This window comes from Salmo salar, chromosome ssa06, assembly GCF_905237065.1.
Source record: "Salmo salar chromosome ssa06, Ssal_v3.1, whole genome shotgun sequence".
Classification (NCBI taxonomy): Eukaryota; Metazoa; Chordata; class Actinopteri; order Salmoniformes; family Salmonidae; genus Salmo; species Salmo salar.
In genome coordinates this window covers 63,399,453-63,423,727 of record NC_059447.1, presented here as the reverse complement: position 1 = coordinate 63,423,727, position 24,275 = coordinate 63,399,453, and the positions used below count along the sequence as shown (strand labels likewise).

Here is a 24,275-nt window from a genome sequence, read left to right as displayed (position 1 = left end):
ACCCCCCAGTCACGCCCTGACCTACTCTACCATAGAAAAATACAAGCTCTCTATGGTCAGGAAGTGACAGTACCCCCCCCCCCCCCCAAAGGTGCGGACTCCGGCTGCAAAACCTGAAACCAAAAGGGAGGGTTAGGGGGGGTGTCTAATGTTGGTGGCCTCATAGGAGGCGGCTCTGGTGCAGGACGAAGAACCCTCTCATCCTGCGAACCCGCCAGCATCACCGGAGGCTCTGGACCGCAGACCGTCGCTGGAGACTCTGGACCGCAGACCGTCACAGGAGGCTCCGGGCTGTGGGCCCTCTCAGGAGGCTCCAGGCTGTGGGCCGTCTCAGGAGGTTCCGGACTGTGGGCCGTCTCAGGAGGTTCCGGACTATGGGCCATCTCAGGAGGTTCCGGACTGTGGGCCGTCTCAGGAGGTTCCGGACTGTGAACTGTCGCCGGAAGCTCTGGACTGGGAACTGTCGCCGGAAGCTCTGGAACGGGAAGGTGCACTGGAGGCCTGATGCGTGGGGCTGGCACAGGTGGCGCCAGACTGGTAACACGCACCTCAGGGCAAGTGCAGAGAGCAGGCACAGGACACACCGGACTGGGCAGGCGCACTGGAGGCCTAGTGCGTTGAGCCGGGACAGGTGGCACCAGACTGGTGACACGCACTTCAGGGCGAGTGCGAGGAGCAGACACAGGACACACTGGACTGAGGACACGCACTTCAGGGAGAGTGCGAGGAGGAGGCACAGGACATACCTGACTGGAAATACACACTTCAGGGAAAGTGCGGGGAGCAGGCACAGGACGTACTGGGCTGTGGAGGCGCACTGGAGACCTGGTGCGTAGAACCGGTGCAGGATATACTGGACCGTGAAGGCGCACTGGAGGTCTGGAGCGTAGAGCTGGCACAACCCGTCCTGGCTGAATGCTCACTTTAGCCCGGCAAGTGCGGGGCGCTGGCACAGGACGCACTGGGCTGTGAAGGCGCACTGGCGACACAGTGCGTAAAGCTGGTGCAGGATATCCTGGACCGAGGAGACGCACCGGAGACCAGGACCACTGAGCCGGCACAACCCGTCCTGGCTGAATGCTCACTTTAGCCTGCCAAATGCAGGGCGCAGGCACAGTGCACACCGGGCTATGAATGCGCACTGGAGATACAGTGCGCATCACCGCATAACACGGTACCTGACTGGTCACACGCTCCCTACGGTAAGCACTAGGATTTGGCTCAGGTCCCAAACCTGACTCCACCAAACTCCCCGTGTTCCATGCGAGAAATTCCAAGAAACTGAAGATCTCGTACAACGCTGTGTACTACTCCCTTCACAGAACAGCGTAAACTGTCTCTAACCAGAATAGAAAGAGGAGTGGGAGGCCCCGGTGCACAACTGAGCAAGAGGACAAGTATATTAGAGTGTCTCGTTTGAGAAACACACGCCTCACAAGTCCTCAACTGGCAGCTTCATTAAATAGTATCCGCAAAACACCAGTCTCAACGTCAACAGTGAAGAGGCGACCTTCTAGGCAGGGTCTTCTAGGCAGAGTTCCTCTGTCCAGTGTCTGTGTTTTTTGCCCATCTTAATCTTTTCTTTTTATTGGCCAGTCTGCGGCATGGCTTTTTCTTTGCAACTCTGCCTAGAAGGCCACCATCCCAGAGTCGCCTCTTCGCTTTTGACGTTGAGACTGGTGTTTTGCTCTGATCGATTGGATAAATAAAACCCTCCAATGTGAAGAAATGAAAACAGTGATGAAGAGTTGCATTTTTGCTGCATTTCTAGGAGTTTTGCATGAAGATACAGATTGGACAATTGATGTCCAAGCCTCAATCAACATAACCCCAGGAAGACTACAGAAAAAGATACTGACGAGCCCATTCATATTTCATCACAGTTACTAATTTATTAATTTTAAAAAAGGAAAAAAAATACATTGCTTTTTGCTTTTCTTTTACACTGTATAATATGAAAACAATGCCAAGTACAACGCATTTCATATACAAACCACTTAGAAGTACAAAACGTTTACATTGTAGGAGAGATGAGAACTAAAGAACATACATACACATGAACAGAATTCTAGAAAAAGAAGCACAGCTTTTTGTGGACACATACTGTGGACATAGATGCCACAGTGTCCTAAAGGACCAGTTGACATTCCCCATGAGGTTTGGTGTTGCACCCGGCCTAGTTCTCTGGTAGTGTGGCAGTGAGGGCAACAGGCACCACAGGGCATGAGATGCGTGCCTGCCTTTAGAAGAGAGAGATGCCCCACAGACACTGCAACATCTCCTCCCCCCACATGCCATAGTCAGGGTGGGAACAGTAAACATGGGAAAAATAAAAAGATTCAAATGCAAACGTAATCTGACAGTAGTGACTTTCTAGCACAATTTTTTGGTTCTTTTTTGGGGGTTCACATTCAGAAGCAGGCTACCATGTTGGGGAAGGGAAATCCATGCCAAACACACTAATATACAACACTTAGAGAGGATAAACTACTATCTGCATTTACTACTAAGGTTCTTTTGATATTATGGTCTGCACCTGCAGTGTTTTTTTGTGCCATTTCCATAGTGATTGCTGAGAGGCTACATGGACCCCATTTTGTTTGCCTTTGGGGTCTGTTACACCTCACACTTCCCTATACTGTAGTTGCCGTCACAAGCACTAATTCCGTTTTATACGAATGTCTTCATAAAAGGGATGGTTCTGTAATTGAGAACATTCACTTGGAGACATTTAATAACTCAATACACGCTGGAACCTGATGCATTGGCTTTTCTCTATACAAAATGGCTCTAGCCAATTATCAGTCCAGCCTAACAGCTGTCAACATTTCATGTACATTTCCCATCCATTCTATTTACCCCAGGAATGGTCACCTCCACATTTTAGCTTTGGACATACTTTAGTTCCATCAGACAGTCTGCTCTACATCATATCAACATGTTTAATGTACAAGGCAATGGTTCTGTTCAGAAAACACCATTAACACAGCTAAATAACCCCCATATTAGATTTAAAGACTATTAAAAAATGCCAGTACTATATTTGGTGTTTTTACAAAGAGAAAATATTACAAGAGCAGTACAAATCATTTTCACCAATAGTGTACCACAGTGCTTCAACACAGACTCTGAGCAGAATCTTCTTCTAATGGCAATAGCTTTGGTATCCTTAATCCAACAACATATTACCATTTTGGATTAAGGGCACATTACTTTGAAGCAACACTTTAACTAGCAGAAAGAGATCAGGATGTTCACAAAATTATAATTAAAGAATATAATACAAAACTCCTAACTCCATCTAATGCAGATTAATGATATACCAGTACGTGAACTCAAACATAATGAGGACATGGTCAAATGTAAATGTGGGATAATAAACCTGCGTAGTATCTACAATTCCATAAAGATTCCTTCTGACAAATCACAAATGCACTGCTTAACCCTCTTCATTCATTTTGTCATCTGCCATGGCATGTTAATATGCTTTAGCCCCATAAAATGATTTAACTTGTCACATAAAGGTAAAAGATATACTGTGGTGAAATGAATGTGTAATGCTAACTCAAACTCTAGGGGGCAAACTGTTATTGTACTGTAATAGGTCGTCTGAAAAGCTTCCGCATAGCACTGTTGTGCATTGTTTTACTATATACAGATAGAGTTTTAAGTAAACTAGTTAGCTTAGAATACATGCTTGGGAGATAGTCGTATTTACAGTTTCCTTACATATCATGCAAACTTGACCCTCTGGTGGTCTGTCAATACAATACTTTTAACTGATTTAAAATACCTTTAACAATACCTGTTCATTCAAACATCACATGAGCATACACCCTCTTAATAAATATTTCAATAGTGTAGTAAAAGTCAATGCATTAAACAATAAATACTTTGAAAGAAGATACTATCTACTGTATGTAGATAGTTTGACAAAATATACATGGCAATGTTACATCTCAATGTCACAGTGGTTTGGCTTCACTTCGAACCAAGATTTGTCCTCTAGCGACAGAATTTTGTGTTTGATAAGATACAGTTTGTCCTCTGATTTGTCCCTTATACTGATTTGTCCTTTATACTGATCTGACCACCTTTACTCTCTTATTGAAAGCGAGGCTGGGGTGAAATCCATTTCAATTTCATGAAATGGAATTTATAGGGTATAAAACCCCCAACACGTAATTTTCAATTGACCAGAATTGAAATTGTATTTACTCCAACTCTGGCAAGGCTTTGTAAAGACAGTACAGTATATCACCAATAATATGTCTGAGAAAAGCTCTATTAATCTCTACTTATGAGTTAGATAGGCTGACGTTCAGTTTCCTCTAAAGAAATAGGAGTATACAAACTCTCTATGAACTAACCTGAGAGAAGAAGATGAATACAGTAGAGACATTGTACTGTAGGGCATCTCATGACTCTACCCTAGTATGGGATTTTGTTCCAGAGATGCACTTCATTAAAGCACCCGGTGGCATTTTGACTGTAAACACAGAATCTGATTGTAAGGATTGAGATGAAATTAAGACTTTGAAAATTATTTTAAAAAACAATATAATTGATGTACAAAAGTCCCTTGTATATAAGATTCCCTCTAAGGGTGATATTTGATCATAGGCATTGAACAGCATAAGATATACAGTAGTACTAAGGGGGGGCGCAGGAGGAATCCATGTTGACATTGGTGGGACTGTGCCTAGACACCTTGGGAGGCTACTGCTGCTTAATATTCTTTGGCACCTCCATTCCTGTTAGTAGGGTGACCTGCGAAGGACAAACAGTTCCAAATGAGATCATGACAGATTAAACTGCTGACTCGAGGTCCAGGATTTGAACCACAGAGCTCATTAACTCAGCATGATGTATATTTGCTGGTTAGTAACAATTGAAATATATATATATATGTGTGTACAGCCTATGCAGTTTAGCATATCCTTAATCTGGAGATTCATTTCATTGATAAAATAATCCTTGAATTTCGAGACAAAACTATCTGAATGATTTTCTGAAATCTAATCAGCTCTCTGACTATCAGTGCTCACCTGGACATTTCTGTTGATGCTGACAGCAGGCATGAAGACTCCCTCCAGGTTCTCAAAGGCCACGGGGCCATGCTGCTCTTTGTTGATGAAGAACGTTAGAGTGTACTTGTTCAGGTCCAGCAGGATGCCCACAGTGGCACCCTTGGAGATGCCCCCCTCGGCCCTGCAGAACACACACACACACACACACACACACACACACACACACACACACACACACACACACACACACACACACACACACACACGCACACACACACACACAGAGTCTAGGCTTAATGTACTCTATCAAAACAGATCACACAGGCCCTTTGAGAGTGGTCTGGGATCTGAGATGGGTAGAGGGATCCCAATAAGTCCAAATACAGTTCGGAGCAAATGGCTTTGAGCGGATAATCGTTTCCTCTATTCAAGACATTAGATTTGACCTAATTGCTAAATCTTTCGTGTTTGTATGTAGGTTATGTGTGAATTGATGTACAGTAAATCCCTAATATATTTGGAATACTTGTAGTCTAACAAATATATGAAAACATTCCCAAGCTTCTCCTTCAGGGTGTATATCTTTTCTCCCTTCCAATAGGATAAAGAAAACAACCTTAGGCACTAAGTCAATAAATGCATCCATATCCAAACATCTGAAACACTTTGGCAGTGCAAAGCCGTATGTAAATAGTTACACTCAAACCAGTCAACTCATTGGAAACCCCAAAAGCCAGCAGTGTTTTTGTTTTTGAGAGTGAGCAGCTCAAACAACAAAATGGTGGAAGTGTGAAAGTGTGCCCCCAGTCAAACAGCTATGTCACAAAGCTAACAGGGGGTTCCAGAGAAATCCGCTAGGCTAAAGAAACAAACAAGCAGGATTGCGGCACGATCAGCCTTTGATGATTACCTGACATACAGTACATGTATCGTTGGCACTTTAATGAGGGAAATGAGTGAGTCATTTTGGTTGATAGGCTCCAACTTAACAGCTGGCAGGAAGATAAATAATGAGGTTGGAGAAACAAAAAGATGATGTGCTATGAAAGACAAAAACAGGGAAACTCTTTAATCAGCGACTGAAAATAGTAACTACTACTGTATTATTGGTTTAACGAGGAAGGAGGATTCTGCTCTGGATATTCATGTCCCTGGGGCTACTGTAGGTTGCTAAGCCTGTGGCCTCTTTGTCTTTGAATCTATGTGTAATATTACTCTATGTTACCCTGTGTCAAATTTAATCAAAACGGATATTCACAAAACACAAGAGCACTGCCCTGAGAATAATCTCTTCCATTTCCAACTAACTGCCTGTCACACCCTGATCTGTTTCACCTGTCTTTGTGCTTGTCTCCACCCCCCTCCAGGTGTCGCCCATTTGCCCCATTATCCCCTGTGTATGTATACCTGTGTTCTCTGTTTGTCTGTTGCCAGTTCGTCTTGTCTCGTCAAGCCTACCAGCGGTTTTTCCTGTACTCCTGTTTTCGCTCTAGTCCCTGTTTTCTAGTTTTCCTGGTTTTGACCATTCTGCCTGCCCTGAACCTGCCTGTCGTTCTGTACCTTTCGGACTCTGCTCTGGATTACTGACCTCTGCCTGTCCTTGACCTGTCATTTGCCTGCCCCCCCCTGTTTTTGTAATACACTTTTGTTACTTCAAACGGTCTGCAACTGGGTCTTATCCTGAGGTCTGATACTGCCTGCCAAGTATTGTAAGTGCATACGTGTTTTAGTCCTGACAGTATGACACACAAAGCACATGATGGCTATTTCTAAACTCTGAAGCTGTGGAGGAGCAGGAGTCAGCCTTCCTCCCCAGAGATGTGTCACCTACCTGTTGGTGTGGGAGTTGTTGTGCATGAACCAGCTGCGGTTGTTGTCCACGTACATGGCCCAGGCCTTATCATCCTTCCCCAGCATCATGTCCTTCATCGTATTGATCCTCGCCACCCCGAACGCAGGGTCCGGGTGGTTGTCATAGCGATCCACCCTGAGCTCCCAGTAATGGACCCCCTTGGAGAAGGCGGCTGTCCCCAGGACCACACGATCATCGTAGCTGTTGCAGCTCACTGTCCGGTTCTCATTGGTCAATATGATGTCCCTGTGAGCCGAGGTGGGGTCGAAGGTGAACCAGGCCACTGCAGGAGAGACAAAGTAGAGCAGTAGGAGGAGTCAGAGCAAGATAAGAGCATTTCCAGGTCTCTAGGCCATGGCTGTCTGAGTGAACCTCATTGGAGGATGGAGCCCCATGAAAGCATGAAACATGATGCCATTATAGAATGGCACAGTCAGCTAGGACCCCATGCTGGGCTGCATACTGTGAGATGGCACATGAAATATTCACAAAGCACCACAATGAAAAATTCTACTTCTCATTTAAAAGTCAAGCACTGGATTAATTTTAATTCAGTAGCTCCTTGCCCATAAGGCACTGCTGTATCAAACCATTGCAGTGTATTGCCTTAATTAGCCCCATTCCTCAAAGAGGCACTGCTATGTTAGAATAAACAGTTAACTGGCACACGACAGGCACTCACTAAGGCCTCCACACGCAGAGATCCATTGTTATTGCAGCTGGCAGAGGCAGAGTTGGAGCCGCCTGTTCTCTGCTCAGTCTAAACTCTCTCCTTGTCCTGCTGCTCTGTCAGCGCAATCAATGGCATCAACAGCCTATCCTCTCTCCCGCTCCCTGTCCATCCCTCCACTCCCCATCCCAGTAATGGGAGGACAGGGAGAGGGAGGAGAGGGAGAGAGGATAGGCAGTTGATGCCATTGATTGAGTGTAAGGCTAGGATGGGGAGTGGAGGGATGGATGGGGAGAGCACGGCAATGCGCTGACAGCTGGCAGGCTAGAGTAATCACAGTCTGGCATGCTCTCGCTGTGATACTTTGCTAAACTGCGAGACCACTTCCACTGTCTGTCAGCCCTATATCTGGACTGGACATTTCTTTAGTGGAGCTCCTTCAGCTCTGGCTCTGGCATGGTGTTTACTGCTCTAAACCTGGAGGTTTCTGGGGACCCAGAGCTGACTAGTACCACCACACCCAGCCAGGACAGTGACAGATTGCACCAGTCGCCTTCCATTAAAGTGGGATCTGGGATACCATTTCTGTGGATTAGAACTCCGTAGTTAAGGACACAAACAAGAGCGTTGATGGGAGGGCGAGGCTTTGTCGGTCCCCAGTTGGGTGGGGCGGGGGGTTCTCTTCCTTCCCTTTCATGTCTACAGTTAGGTCAACACAAAGTGAGAGAATACAGAACACCCACCATCAGATGTCTTCAGCACCACAGTCTTGCTATAGGGCCCCACCCCGGTGGAGTTGTAGGCCTTGACTCTGGCGTTGTAGGAGCTGTTGAAGTGGAGGCCGTCCACAGTGCACACGGTCTCCTTCCCTACATACACCTCCTGGGACACAGAGACATACAGTACAGCACAGGACCATCTGGCGTTAGTTAGAGCTCTGACTGCAGCATGTGCACTATGAATAATAAAATACGTTGCAGAGGCGACAACTGTAATCTATAGGAAACGGGTAGGACACCCTGCTGCACATACAATTACAGTGGAACTGTATTACGCATATTGAAATGAGCCTGGCTAAATAAAAGACAGCTCATGCAAACCTTTCATTGCATAATGAGCATCAAACGTTTACATTCTTTGACTTAATCTACTGCTAAAACACCCGAGCGTGAAGTGCTCCATCCTAGTGTCAGACTACATGGAGCGTCGGACATGATGACACGTTCTCTAATGTGTGAAGTGAAGGATTATCTGACCCTGTATTGACCCCCGTTGCCGTCGTCCAGCTCCAGGATGTAGCCTTCGATGGGGTTGCTAGGGGGCACAGTGACCCTCCAGGCCAGGGTGGCACTGTTGTTGCGGGTGCAGCACTTCTCCAGCTGTAGCAGAGGGGCCGGGGGCACCGTGGCAGACTCCACTTGAATAGAAACGGATGGCAGGAACACCACAGAGGAGTTAACAGCTATCTCTGCATGGATAGGTTGTGGTTGATAGTTGTTGTTGTCAGGCAGGTGAGAATATTGTAAGGGAAGAGTACGGTAAAACATGCATGGGAGGAGAGCACTCTATCCTCTTAACGTGGTGGGCTGGTGTGGGCTGGCAGGTCTCAAGGAGGAAAAGGGGATTTGGATGATCATATAGCAACTCTGAAATACCTCCTGCGCTCTCCGTCTCTTTCAATCCACATGCATGCATTTGTTTCAATAATGGAGTCTCCTGAATATCTGAAACATGATATTGGACATGGGTTGATGTGTGGTGCTCGACTTAGTTTGCAACATAGTGGAACTGATCAACTACTGTGCTTTCTCAGGGGAATGCTGGTTACATTTCCCATGGTTTCAAATCTCATTTGGTTTTATATGACGTTGTATTTGGAACAGACTAAGTTGGTAACTGTGTATGGGAAAATCTTGTCTGCTTCAGTAGACAGATATGGAAACGTGTTGGAGCGAATTGAAATACATCGTATTTATATGAAAAATATATCCTGGTATTCTAGGACATTGCCAGGGGGTATACTGTACACTACAAATCTTCCTCAGGTTTAGTCAAGCACAATATTTAAATAGACTCATGAAAAAATTGCTGTGGACACATAGTATGTCTTAATCAGATACTCAGAATATTGAACTTGCTCACATCAACTAAGCATTTGGAGTGTGAAGCATGGAGACCTTTTTGGTCAGTTTTGCTAAAGCATTTCTACCACTTCAACAAGCTATAAAGCACAGAATGAGTACAGGTGATGCATTTCACAAGAGACAAGTGCGTCTACTTAACTGCTGAACAGCCATACAAAAAATACATTACAGACACACTTGAAAGATGAGTCCACTGCAAGACTATCTAACAATGTAACAATATACTGTATGAAAATGTGTATGAATAGACTCACACTACGCAAACAGTAGCAAGTATATGAATATGACTTAGAAATGAACACATATTGGTTACCTTTGCTCTGGACAAAGTCCAGCTGTAGTATGGTCTGCAGCAGGGGGTCTGTGTTCAGGGTCAGGTCAAACTCGGGGCCCACCTTGGGCTCCAAAGCCCCTTTGACCCACTGGTCCTGAGACGACGTCACACGTTTGATCAGCGCATCTGAGATCTACATAGAGACACACAGTAGGGGAGAACCGCTTCAAACCAGCTACAACTCCACTAAAAGATTCAGCTACAGTGTAATATACTATTACAAAGTGCAACATGGTTTTAATGGACTTTTATGGTTTCTCTGAGGCTTTGTGCTTCTGGAAAAATGCCAGCTGGAAATGTGCTGCATTAAGGAATAGCCAACCCTGTAGGTTACCAGCTTTTGTAAGGATTTATATAAGCTTTTATGATACAGAGCACAGATTTTGTTCAGGGGTTAGAAGAAACTGTACAATCAATACATCATAAACATTTCAAGGGGGGAGGGAAGCACCAATTTACAGAAGAGAGTCTTTCATCTCTATTTCGTCTTATTCAGACCGTTCTTTTAAAGAAAAGAGGAGAATCAAAGGCTTCCAGCTAATGGTGAGAGGAACTAAATATAACACATCAACGTTTAACTCGATGAGGGTGTCACGTACCAATGTTAATCATTATCAGGTTAACCTTTTTATTGCCTATTAAGTATCAATATCTTCATTCACATTTAGCCAACAACACATTTTAATCAACATCTTGCTACAAGCTTATCGTATGCACTCTGAATCAATATTTATTAGCATAGTAAAATATAGAAGTCTTGATGTTAAGAATTTTTATGGCTAGAGTTTTCTAATGATCTTTAAATGATTTGTTTTCAACCCGTTTTAGGAAAAATGTTTGGGAAAAATAGTTGTTGGCCTTAGCCTTTAGCAGTAGGAAACAAGGACATCTGAGGGGAATGTGAGGGAAGTCTCATTTGTGTGAGAGGCAGGCAGGCTAGCCTCATCCACAGCCTGTGACGCCCTAATCTGTTTCACCTCTCTTTGTGATTGTCTCCACCCTCCTCCAGGTGTCGCCCGTTTTGTTCCTCTAACCTACCAGCGGTTTTCCCCTTGCTCCTGCCTTGTCTATATTCCTGTTTTCCAGTTTTCCCAGTTTTGTCCTTTCTGCCTGCCCTGACCCTGAGTCTGCCTGCCCTCCTGTACCTTTGCCCCACTACTCTGGATGACCGACCTCTGCCTGACCCTGAGCCTGCCTGCCGTCCTGCCTGGGCCTTACCTTCAAACATGATACAGCCTACGAGCAGAGCTCCAGCCCCATTCATCCATACATCACTACTGTACCTGCAGGAAGCCACTGGGGTCATTCTCTTTGATCACCTCCAGACAATACTCCATCATGCCCGTGGTCTGACGCAGCTTCATAGTGCAGTGTGTGATCTGGTCACGCACCACCTGAACACAGAAGAAGCCAGGAGGACACAGACGGGCACCCTTTAATGTAATATTTACACTGGGCAGGCATTTCACACACACATACAGACACACACACATGCACACGTACACACACACACACACACACACACACACACACACGCGCGTTTTTCCTTCTGGCTAAACACAAAGCACTGGGGAAAATGGATTTGGGCGGGTGTCAAAGCCATTCATTCACAGCTAATTGAAATTCAGTGGACTGTCAACATTTTATGAGCCTTTGTTTGGGTAGACCACTTATACTTGCTCATGTGTTTTTAACTTACCTTTGCATTTTGTGAAAAAGTATGGATATTTGTGTTTATAAGATTATAAATGGAAAGGTCAGAAAAGGTTGATTAATTGGAAGGTATTTAATCAAATGAAGCCTTAGAATTCAAAACTAATGTAAGAAATAATTAGATTAAGCCACTGACACATTCAGGCCATTAGCCTATCATGAATTAAATGTTCATAAATGATTCACCTGTCAACCGGTTTCATTATTTAAATAAATCCATGAAAAATATTACAAATGAAATAAGCATAGAATGAGCATTCCTGAATAGTAGACGGAATAAAATAACCCCAAAATATAAACAGACCAGAGGACAGTCTGGAACAGTCATGTCAATCAAATCATAATTAATATACATCTAGGTAAATCAAATGATATATAACAACAAATAATCATGGCCTCCAAACCCTCAAGCTGCATACTGGACCCTATTCCAACTAAACTACTGAAAGAGCTGCTTCCTGTGCTTGGCCCTCCTATGTTGAACATAATAAACGGCTCTCTATCCACCGGATGTGTACCAAGCTCACTAAAAGTGGCAGTAATAAAGCCTCTCTTGAAAAAGCCGAATCTTGATCCAGAAATTATAAAAAACTATCGGCCTATATCGAATCTTCCATTCCTCTCAAAAAAATTTGAAAAAGCTGTTGCACAGCAACTCACTGCCTTCCTGAAGACAAACAATGTATACGAAACGCTTCAGTCTGGTTTTAGACCCCATCATAGCACTGAGACTGCACTGGTGAAGGTGGTAAATGACCTTTTAATGACGTCAGACCGAGGCTCTGCATCTGTCCTCGTGCTCCTAGATCTTAGTGCCGCTTTTGATACCATCGATCACCACATTCTTTTGGAGAGATTGGAAACCCAAATTGGTCTACATGGACAAGTTCTGGCCTGGTTTAGATCTTATCTGTCGGAAAGATATCAGTTTGTCTCTGTGAATGGTTTGTCCTCTGACAAATCAATTGTAAATTTCGGTGTTCCTCAAGGTTCCGTTTTAGGACCACTATTGTTTTCACTATATATTTTACCTCTTGGGGATGTCATTCGAAAACATAATGTTAAATTTCACTGCTATGCGGACGACACACAGCTGTACATTTCAATGAAACATGGTGAAGCCCCAAAATTGCCCTCGCTAGAAGCCTGTGTTTCAGACATAAAGAAGTGGATGGCTGCAAACTTTCTACTTTTAAACTCGGACAAAACAGAGATGCTTGTTCTAGGTCCCAAGAAACAAAGAGATCTTCTGTTGAATCTGACAATTAATCTGGATGGTTGTACAGTCGTCTCAAATAAAACTGTGAAGGACCTCGGCGTTACTCTGGACCCTGATCTCTCTTTTGAAGAACATATCAAGACTGTTTCAAGGACAGCTTTTTTCCATCTACGTAACATTGCAAAAATCTGAAACTTTCTGTCCAAAAATAACGCAGAAAAATGTATCCATGCTTTTGTTACTTCTAGGCTGGACTACTGCAATGCTCTACTTTCCGGCTACCCGGATAAAGCACTAAACAAACTTCAGTTAGTGCTAAATACGGCTGCTAGAATCCTGACTAGAACCAAAAAATGTGATCATATTACTCCAGTGGTAGCCTCCCTACACTGGCTTCCTGTTAAGGCAAGGGCTGATTTCAAGGTTTTACTGCTAACCTACAAAGCATTACATGGGCTTGCTCCTACCTATCTTTCCGATTTGGTCCTGCCGTACATACCTACACGTACGCTACGGTCACAAGACGCAGGCCTCCTAATTGTCCCTAGAATTTCTAAGCAAACGGCTGGAGGTAGGGCTTTCTCCTATAGAGCTCCATTTTTATGGAATGGTCTGCCTACCCATGTGAGAGACGCAGACTCAGTCTCAACCTTTAAGTCTTTACTGAAGACTTATCTCTTCAGTAGGTCCTATGATTAAGTATAGTCTGGCCCAGGAGTGTGAAGGTGAACGGAAAGGCTGGAGCAACGAACCGCCCTTGCTGTCTGTGCCTGGCCGGTTCCCCTCTTTCCACTGGGATTCTCTGCCTCTAACCCTATTACAGGGGCTGAGTCACTGGCTTACTGGTGTTCTTCCATGCCGTCCATGGGAGGGGTGCGTCACTTGAGTGGGTTGAGTCACTGACGTGGTCTTCCTGTCTGGGTTGGCGCACCCCTTGGGTTGTGCCATGGCGGAGATCGTTGTGGGCTATACTCGGCCTTGTCTTAGGACGGTAAGTTGGTGGTTGGAGACATCCCTCTAGTGGTGTGGGGGCTGTGCTTTGGCAAAGTGGGGGGGGTTATATCCTGCCTGTTTGGCCCTGTCCGGGGGTATCATCGGATGGGGCCACAGTGTCTTCTGATCCCTCCTGTCTCAGCCTCCAGTATTTATGCTGCAGTAGTTTATGTGTCGGGGGGCTAGGGTCAGTCTGTTATATCTGGAGTATTTCTCTTGTCTTATCCGGTGTCCTGTGTGAATTTAAATATGCTCTCTCTAATTCTCTCTTTCTGTCTTTCTCTCGGAGGACCTGAGCCCTAGGACCATGCCTCAGGACTACCTGGTATGATGACTCCTTGCTGTCCCCAGTCCACCTGGCCGTGCTGCTGCTCCAGTTTCAACTGTTCTGCCTGCGGCTATGGAACCCTGACCTGTTCACCGGACGTGCTTGTTGCACCCTCGACAACTACTATGATTATTATTATTTGACCATGCTGGTCATTTATGAACATTTTAACATCTTGACCATGTTCTGTTATAATATCCACCCTGCACAGCCAGAAGAGGACTGGCCACCCCTCATAGCCTGGTTCCTCTCTAGGTTTCTTCCTAGGTTTTTGGCCTTTCTAGGGAGTTTTTCCTAGGGAGTTTTTCCTAGCCACCGTGCTTCTTTCACATGCATTGCTTTCTGTTTGGGGTTTTAGGCTGGGTTTCTGTACAGCACTTTGAGATATCAGCTGATGTACGAAGGGCTATATAAATTCATTTGATTTGATTTGATTTGAACTCAGATTGAATTTACTATATAATCCTCACATCACGCAACATTAAAACAATGCCACTCCAGCGGTCTATGGATTATGCCTGGACTAGACTGTCACGAGTCACAAAAATGACTCTCTCGCTGGGAATGTGTAGTGTGGCGAAAGAGACCACTGATAAAAATACTGCTGACAGATTAATGGCTCGGATGAAATGAATTAGAGTAGAAAATGACGTTCACCGGCACACAAACACAACACTCCAGACTATTGAACAGGGGGAAACAAATGCCCTCCAGTTGGGATTGCATGATACAAAAAAAACATTGTCCTGTAGATTACATAAAGTAGTTATTCTCAACAGATTACCGTCACGACTGTTCCTAAAAAAAGGACTTCATCAAACAAAGCTAACAATCCAGGCTCTCTTGGCTGAGAGTTGAGGAAAGACAGTCTGCACCGCTTCTTTTTTTCTAAGAAACAATAATGTGTTGGAAATTCCAAATTATTTGCATAGTCAATTTACACACAGCACTGACACACATGCCACCAGACATGCCACCAGACGTCTTTTCACAGTCCCCAGGTCCTGAAGAAATTCAAGGAAACGTACAGTATTATACAGAGCCGTGATTGCATGTAACACCCTTCCATCTCATATAGCGCTAGTGAACAGCAAACCTGGTTTAAAAAAACAAATATAGCAACACCTCACAACGCCTTTCCCCATGTGACCTACTGTTTGTGTGTATGTACTGACATGTATGTGTAACTGATAGATACACACACACACACTACATGTTCATGTTCTTAAATGTATGTGAGTTGGATTTTGTCTGTAATGTATTTTTATTTTGCGTCGGACCCCGGTATGACTAGCTGTCGCCATTGGCATTGGCTAATGGTGATCCTAAAAAATGTCATAAATCCAAGTTAATCACCAACCATCTATCTCCACCATACTGTGGGAGATAAGATGCTATTGATACAGAATGCTGTCACGACAATTGCTCTTTACTGGTGTTACCATATGGTTGTGTACTAAACTCCATAAAGCTCTTATTTTCCCACTGTAATCTTCTGAAAAGGACACATCAGTTTGACAGCCTTCGTCATAGTGAAATGAAGAGACCTTTTTTTTCTGCTGTGTGATGCTCCAACAGTCCTAGCTGCTCTTCAGCTTCAGCCCTGCTAAACACAACAGCTGTCCTCTGGAGCCCCAATCCCCCAGCCTGCACATTGAGCCTGGGCTTGGATCCATGTGACTCACTAAGAACTTAACACCAGCCAGCCTTCAGACCCAGGCCCTCAGCTGAGGCTTCAGGGGGAGAAGAGAGGACAGGGAGGCGGAGAGGACAGACATCTGCGTCCAGATGCACCTCGACCTGGGCCTAGACAAGTTCACAACCTTGGATGCCCTTTGTGTCATGAAAGAGCTGCCAGCTGAGGTTAAAGAGGCAGTCTATCACTACTTAGGGTTGTAATATGAATAATATGCATCTATTGATCATCTGTGTTAAGTATGCAAAGTATGGTTAACATATCTGATGCAGAGAGAGTACTGTGATTATTGTTAACAATAAACCATGGTCCTGCTGTGTTTGTCCGCCCATCTAAATCCTGCCACCTGTATGTTACGGTCAACATGACCTTGTCCCCAGGATAACGGTGTACATACAATCTGAGCTTGTGAAGAAGTGTCTGGGGCAGTCAACATGATGTCGTTATCCATCAGCCATCGCAGCGTCCATCCTTCTGACCCACCTTGAGCTTGTACTCCCTCTCCTTGGTGACCTTGGTGAGGAGCTTGGCTTTCTGCCTCGTCAGAGCCTCAATCAGGGCGTCACACTGAGCCACCAAGCAGGCCTCGAACTCCACCCCGTTCTCCTGCGAGGGACACAACACAACACATCGCTCAATAAAAGAACAGGAGGTACAGGAAGGTACAGGGTGCTAGGGCCAGGCACAGAGGGGATGGGGGACGGGGCACGGGGGGACGGGGACGGAGGGAGGGGGCGGGGCAAGGACACTAGCGGATTACATATGATAACACCACAGTGATTGCTGCTCAATCTTCCATCATCACCACTGCATATCAATAATCTACCTAGGCGCAGATGAGATAGTGAATTCTATTCTAGCTACACTCTGCACCTCGGTCCAAGGATGAGGAAAATGGTTAGAGACTCTAACTCTACTGAGCTGAGCAGAGCTGGGATTTTACTCAAATACAATCCCCTCAACCCCAGAATAAGAGTCTTAATACACAGCATTGCTGCGACTGATAAGACATGGCAGTGCAGTAAGTGTATAAAAGCTGTGATAGGCGGTGGCAGTCCGTGTGGACAGCAGCCCTTTCCTACTTTAACTCTTAGCGTGGTCACAAAAAGATACTTTTGTTCCCACCGGGCGATAAGAAGCGCTTTAGATGTAGCGCCAGTGTTCGTTGCAGAATAAAAAGAGTCCAGAAAGTGACATTGTATGATTCTGGAGCCTCCTTCCTCTTTCTTTTCAGTATTTGCTAAAGCTGACAGGCACAGGTAAGTAGGCTATGGGGAATACAGGTTAAATTGATATTTCGCTACATGTTGATATTCTCATTTGCTCTACAAGACACGTAATCAAAAAGAGAATGTTACCTGTATCTGCTGAAGCATGTTCTTCAACTGCATCAGGAATTCCTTGGCATCCTTGGCTTTATCCGACACACCATTCAAAGCTTGGGAGAGTTGACACTGTGAATGAAAAACGTATTAATCCAAAACGAATCAAAACACTCTCCATGTCACTTCTCTAACATGTTATGATTAAAGCCAATTGTCCCAGAAATATACAGTATGGGCAGTAATTTAAACTAATTAACCCCATACTTAAACCCAATCACACAGCAACGACCTCTGAGGTCATAGTAATCAAGGAGATTACAAATTCAAACGAGGGCCTCAAAACCATGTTTAGAGGTCAAACCTTTCCGCAGATCTGCTCTGAGCTGAGGCTCATGGACCATGAGTGAAGGGTAATCATGGTGTACACCAACCCTGCTGTGATCAATCTGGCCCGGATCCACACCCCCCTCCTCCCACCTCCCTCCTCCCACCTCCCTCCCGCTCCTCCCACCTGCCCCTATTCCTCTGGGCTTCTCTATCAGTCTCAGTCAGGGCTTCTCTGGGGCTGGGCCTCTGTGGGCCGCGTGCGTCGGGTTCAGGAGGGACACAAATCAAGCCAGCCCTCCACGGTTCATTAATGTGCCATCTGGCCCAGCAAGCTGTCTGTCCGCGCCGCTAACAAGGGGATGAGTGATTCCGCTCCCCTGTGTGGTTTCTTTCCACCAGGGCCCCAGCCACAGCTCCAGACAAGACAAGGGGGCAGTGCCAGCCCAGTGTTTATCGGCTCAGCCCTTTTTCTCTCAGTGACACTGTGTCAGGGTGACCTCCAGGGGTTAGGGGGAGGGGGCTGGTGGGAGCCTGTCACTTGACCACCTCCTGCATATCACCAATTCATGTCTTTTCACTGGGTTGTGCTCGTTTATCCTAACAGTGTATAATGTGAGAGTTTGATTCGATATGGCCCAGAAGGACGCTACTGCTTAACATGAAAACATCATCAAGGGACCCATATCGTCAAGGTTTTATCAGTCTTGCCATGAGCCCCCCTTGTAAGATGTAGTTATTCTTTATGAGCTAATATTAAACTTCAGAGTGTAATTAGGATCGGGATGCTGCCCTCGTGTGACTCAGAACTGGCAGTGACCTCATTAGTGGTGGTGGAACACAGCCCCAGCGGTAGACCTACAAACCCCTTCACTGTCACTAAGGATGACAGGTCAGTTATAGCAGGAGAAACCTGTTAGAGTAGTATCCCACTGGGCACAGTCGTCAATTCAACGTCTATTCCACATTGGTTCAGCGTAACTTCGTTAAAATGTCGTGAACAACGGCGCTGATTCAACCAGTGTGTGCTCAGTGGGAAGGGTCCTAAGATGCAAGGTGAGGCTCTATTTAAATGACTCATTTTAAATAAGTACCCTTCATTGTAAATGTGTTTCCTCCAGAAAAAAAAGGAAGAGGAATTATTTTTCCTGTCAGCAGCATTCTTCCTCTGAAGGAGCCCCAGTAATGGCATCAGTGAGAGAACACTTCAGTAATGTGCGTGACATTCAAGAGCAGAGGGTTTCAAGTAGCGGAGAAGGTGTGTTATCAATTTCTAACCCAGTGTTTGGGGATCGGAGTAAGACAATACATAGCTGCAGTGTTGATCTGCGGCGTTGACCTTGATTCCAAATAGGTCCTCAGGTACACGCCAGGAGGACTGGGTCAGATTCAGGAAGCCCCACTGCCTCCACCTCTTTCTCTTTCCCCTCTTTTTCCTCCATCTCCTCCGTTCCTCTCCTCCCTCACTCAGCAGCTGTGTCATTAGCGCTCCACATCTGGATGAGAGCAGAACCAATCTCCCTCCCCTGCTCAGCCTCACACAAATCCTCTGGCCGTGTGGCACACTACTCCACCACTGATATTTTACAACATAGACATCACAGCCCAGCATGGCCAGCACAGCCCCAACACAGACCAGCACAGCACCGCCAGCACAGCCCTGCTACACCAAGCCTCTTGTTTCATTTGAAGCATAGCATCAGAGAGAGCGCACATGCTGCCAGGCAAATTAGGAACAACCCAAATAAGGCATGAAATCAGAGCACACACAATATTTACCAGTTTAGGAAAATCTCCAGAGGATGATTCAATCGAAAATGTAGTAAAAGTAATATTGCCTTAACAATTGATCAAATATTGATAGGATTTGCTACATGAATATATTGTGTGTATGAATATGCAGAATATGGACACATTTCATGATATTAAAAACCAGTACAAATGACATTTGCAAGGAATAATTCACTCTTTCTTTTTTCATACTAAGTGACAGTGTTACAATCATTGATAAACGCAATGTATAACATCTATTTGAGATATCACATATTGTGAAGCTCGTTACATACATTTCAAAAGGTAGAGTCATGTTATCCATTAGGCCTCATTTTCAGCAACCGTCTGGTAACTTGCCTCCATGTATCCATGGTAACCCTTGAGGTATGCGCACACCGCACAACACAAAGGTCTTGTCCAAGCACTCATTCTTGCCTCTAAAAATAGCTCCAAATGATTCTCCTGTTCCTATGCCTTTGGTTACAGTAGTTGCACACATACAGTATACTCATCCTTTATGCCTGGCTACCCCATCACCAAATGCTTATTCGACACAACATGGACCAAGTCTAGTGCACTGGGTACTATGCAGCTAGAGTATGGCACAGCACAGATATTCAATGGGATGGGAGATACTGCGCTGTACTTAACCTACATTCTGGAGCCAATGCCGTTGCAGGGTCTGGGAGAGGGGCTCTGTATGCCTGAGGTAGCAGAACAACCTGTCATTAGCTACAGTACCATCTGAATCTAGGCTAGCCAGCCAGCCAGCTGACCCGGCCAGACTCTGTGCTCTAACTTGGCTAGCGCCTTCCTGTACTGTACTGTACTGTACTGTACTGCACAAGCTGGGGGCATCCTCTCCTATGTGAATCTCTTTCAATGGTCAAAACCACAGACTTCTGTATCTATTCTTATCCACATAACCACACTGGAATGTAGCCCCATCCACCATTATCCAATAGGACTCTACAAATGCGTTGATCAGATTCGATCCATGACTATGACATTGGTCCATAAATAGGTTGATGTAGTTGAAATGTAGGCCTTCCCAATATGTCATCCTTTCTCTTAATGACAGGATAACAACCCCATTTAACAAAATGTGGAATTGAAAAGAGAGGAACCATGGTTTCTTTTATCTCCTAAAAGGTTATTTGTGGTCATGTATAATGTGCGGTATTTGGGAATTCAGGACAAAACTAAAGGACCTGAGTCAGTTGTAGTGCTGAGTGATTAGTGCTTTTTGAGGTCAGTTCGGTTTCGGTTTTATAATAAAAAAAATAATAATGTTTTTTCAATTTCGGATTCAATACTAATTTTTTTTACATTAAATGCACTATGCATTACGTGGGTTGAATGCTGTAACAACACGGAATAAAACAATGAATCCAATCCCACGATGGTAGAGACTGCCCATTACTGCTTATTAACCATAATTTATTCACATGACTAATTCTGTTGTTGTGTATATTACATTTGATTTATTTGGTGACTATGTTTTCATTCCAAGTCATCATCTCATCTCTATAGAGCTGCTGCCTGTGCTGTCTGATAAAGTCACTATTCAGTAGTTCTTCAAAGTAAATAAGGCATACTTTTATGACTGCTGAATACCAACTATCAATCACATATGTATTTTCAGGTAGAGATACCGCAGCTCGCGAAGCGACTGCTCTCTATCACTCTCAATCATCTTATGTCTCTTTTCTGATGTCGGTCAATAAGTTAAAACTTTTTTTTTTAAACACTGACATTTCGGTTAATTGCTCAGTACTAGTCGGTTGTAACACTCCATTTGACGACTTGATTTTTCATCGTGCCGGCGAGCTGCCCTTCACTGGACTTGGCAGGGCCCAATTGCTTATGCCTGCTGCAGCCTGGTGAGCAATGCCCTGGCCTAGTGTACGCATGTGCAGAGTTTGGTACCAGTGTGTAGTGCGTGTGTGGGGGCTTTAAATATACTAAACACTGAATCTGGGTGTTTCTGCTTGGCTGCCCACAGGACATCCATAGGAAAGTTCACTACCGTGACTTTTCATCCAATCCCTTATCTGCTAGTAAATACATATTCATGATGTATTCCCAGCAAGCATTTTTGTCACTCACTCACACTGTCACTGTTAAAGGGGAGACAAATGTCATTGATACCCTAAGGCAGTCCCTTGTTTTCCGTTTGTTCCATTTGACATACTGTAAATAACATAAACACAACTTGACTTTACTTTCAAATCATGTTTGTAAAAGCATCCCCCAAGGAGGAGTATAAGATTGACTACTGAAGTTCCAGCAAAACACGAATGGGGGCTCTCATTCCCAGTGGACGTGGGTCAGCCCACACAGGCGTCTCCATTATCAGTACCATTATCAGGATCTCTGCAGCATGGAGGATGACAACTGCCTCGGAGACACAATCTATCTGTGGTCATAAAACAATCCTCGGAGGAGTAGCCGTTCTCTCTCTCTCTCTCTGTCTCCTTTCAACACTGCAATCTCCAAGCCCTCCTACCCTAACTAACAGACTGCTTGTTGAATCTGTTCAACTGAGTTTTCTGTCAGCTCCTAGAAGAGGACAGTTGATAGGAAAGCATGTCAGAGCTTGAGGGTGGATCTGGAGCTGCGGATGGGAAGGAATGTGAGTAATAGGTTTGTATTAGTCCCCAGTGTCACAACAAAATCCCATCCAAGTGACAGTGGCATAGATAGCTGCCTGGTGCAGTGGAATCATTCAAGGGGAGGCATGCAGAGTAGACCCAACCCAATATCTACAGTGAAGAGGGATAGTGTAGCTTCAAGAGGACTCAGAGATAATTTGCCATAATAGTAGGCCAATACATTCATGTCCTTTTCATCACCTAATGTCTCCCTCCATCTCTTCCTCCCTCTCTTTCTCCCTCTCCCTCTCCCCCTCTCTCTCTCACACACACACACACACACACACACACACACACACACACACACACACACACACACACACACACACACACACACACACACACACACACACACACACACCCACACACTCCCTCCAACCTGAGCAGAGCTCACTTGACCATCCCATTCTTGTCAATACAGACTGTTGGCCATAAAATACAGCACAAAATGGACAGCATGCTGGAGTGTTTCGATCTCACTCAACTCCAGGAAATATATTAGCTAAGCACTTCTGCATCTTGTATTTATAGGGCTCGTCACTTATAAACACAGCTTCACACTTACTGTATGTGATTTCCATGGTCCATTTGTGGGACAGTAGGCTAGTGTGATAAAGGGGAACTGTGCTCATAACAACCCTTGTCAGTGCCTGGGAAGGAGGCACGCTGTTTGATGTGAAGAATACCGCAGGACTCTCCAAATCACACAAAATGTACGATTTGTGACCCAGTTCGGCTTTCAATTTAATTGGTGAATTTGGGTGTGATAGCTCAATGTGCATCTCTACTATCTATCATAGTGTCAGTCTGCCTATAGGCATCCTATGCCTCCTACTCCTCTTCACCATGTAGTGGGCACTGAGGAAACCATGGGGCACTGTTACACAGTGCCGGTGACCTATTCACAAATTCAAATGGCAAACCCAGAGCTGTTGGCAGGAACAATCTGGGATAGAAACTGGAGAACAGTGACCTGACACTGGTGAGTCAGGCTACTGGGCTGCTTTTTATTCTTTCTCTGTGATTAGGCCATACAGTGTTGCTGCCTGATTACTGTAAGTAAAGGCTCCCAATGCACTCAGTTGGAGTGATTTGATGACATGTGATGATGTGATGCTGCAGAGCAGCTTATTATGATGCTGGCCAAGGCCATCCCCACCGCCTTCATCCTTACCTTGTGCTGTTTCCACATGGCAGCTAAAGGTTTTAAATCATGACTCCCGTGCTTGCCACCCTCAAGACACTTCATACACAGTGGAGTCTTGCAGTTGACGCAGTACATGCTAAAGTTCTCCATGTCATGGTCTGCACACGTTCCCTGTTTGCGTATGGTGCCGGCGGGCATCTGCTGGCTTCCAGCCGCGGGCGATTGGGTCGGTGGCAGTAATCGATGTTTGGCCAGCGGTCCACGGGAAGGGTGGCATCGCTGCTGGCATGGTGTGCAGTAAAACACGTCGCACTGTTCGCACATCACAGTGGCATCGACAGGGTTGCGGTCACACAGCTGACATTTCACGTTGGCAGAGCGGCTCTGCTGATAACGAGACACGATCGCCTCCAGTAGCCGGTTACGTGGGAAGCCCCTCAGTCCCCGCTCATCCAGAGAGACACTACGGTGACAGAGAGGACACGTTATGGAGCAGTGGCGGTGCACCAGAGTCGGAGGAAACACCCGTATCCCATTTGGAGACTTGAGGCACGGCGTGTATGATCCATAGCCGCTGTCCGTTTCACTATACATGCTCATTTTGTCCATATCCAAATAATCGTAGTCCGAGTTCCCGGAGGCACGGCTTTGCGGAGGTGTTTCGCCTTCTGGGGTCTGTACAATGATATTTCGGGCGCACGCCAAACACACATTGTGTGAGCAGGGTAAAAGAATAGGATCCTTGAAAAGAGAGCCGCAAACGGGGCATTTTAATTCTTCATCCATCGTGTCTTCTATAAAACGCTCCTCACACAGTACACAAGAGCAGCGATCAATGAAAACAGACCAGCACTATATGATACGAACAGCTCCCTCGATTGGTTTACGCAGGCGCGCGCGAGGGGGGGTTGTTGGCGTTGTAGTCCGAGTGGATGGGTTCTGAAAACGCATCTTTACAATAACAAGTTCACTTTGAACAAAAAACTACAAGACCCGTAATCCAAGTGAGCAGCCGTGAAAAGTATTGTGGAGCCAAGTCACACCTTGGTAATAAATCTGTTATTAACCAGTAT

At 45.2% G+C, this 24,275-nt stretch overlaps 1 protein-coding gene across 1 annotated transcript; it reads right to left on the bottom strand.

Annotated features, from left to right (window-relative positions):
- Window positions 1-1,866: 1,866 nt before the first annotated feature.
- trim67 (tripartite motif containing 67) lies at window positions 1,867-24,073 on the bottom strand. Its single transcript, XM_014205170.2, has 10 exons — window positions 23,230-24,073; window positions 17,338-17,433; window positions 16,463-16,585; window positions 11,314-11,424; window positions 10,010-10,163; window positions 8,809-8,969; window positions 8,296-8,434; window positions 6,862-7,165; window positions 5,049-5,211; window positions 1,867-4,770 (listed from the first exon to the last, which is right to left on the bottom strand). The coding sequence occupies exons 1-10, from the start codon at window positions 23,986-23,988 to the stop codon at window positions 4,720-4,722; spliced, it is 2,061 nt and encodes a 686-aa protein (XP_014060645.1). The 5' UTR covers window positions 23,989-24,073; the 3' UTR covers window positions 1,867-4,719.
- Window positions 24,074-24,275: the final 202 nt, after the last annotated feature.

What these genes read in the sequence shown, in the direction of transcription:
- trim67 (XM_014205170.2), bottom strand. Translation starts at nt 23,988, where the DNA reads ATGGATGAAGAATTAAAATGCCCCGTTTGCGGCTCTCTTTTCAAGGAT. An exon ending in CCATGTGGAAACAGCACAAG is followed by an intron (nt 17,434 to 23,229) that starts GTAAGGATGAAG and finishes TTTCATTCACAG; the next exon opens with TGTCAACTCTCCCAAGCTTT. An exon ending in GGACTTTGTCCAGAGCAAAG is followed by an intron (nt 8,970 to 10,009) that starts GTAACCAATATG and finishes TTTCTATTCAAG; the next exon opens with TGGAGTCTGCCACGGTGCCC.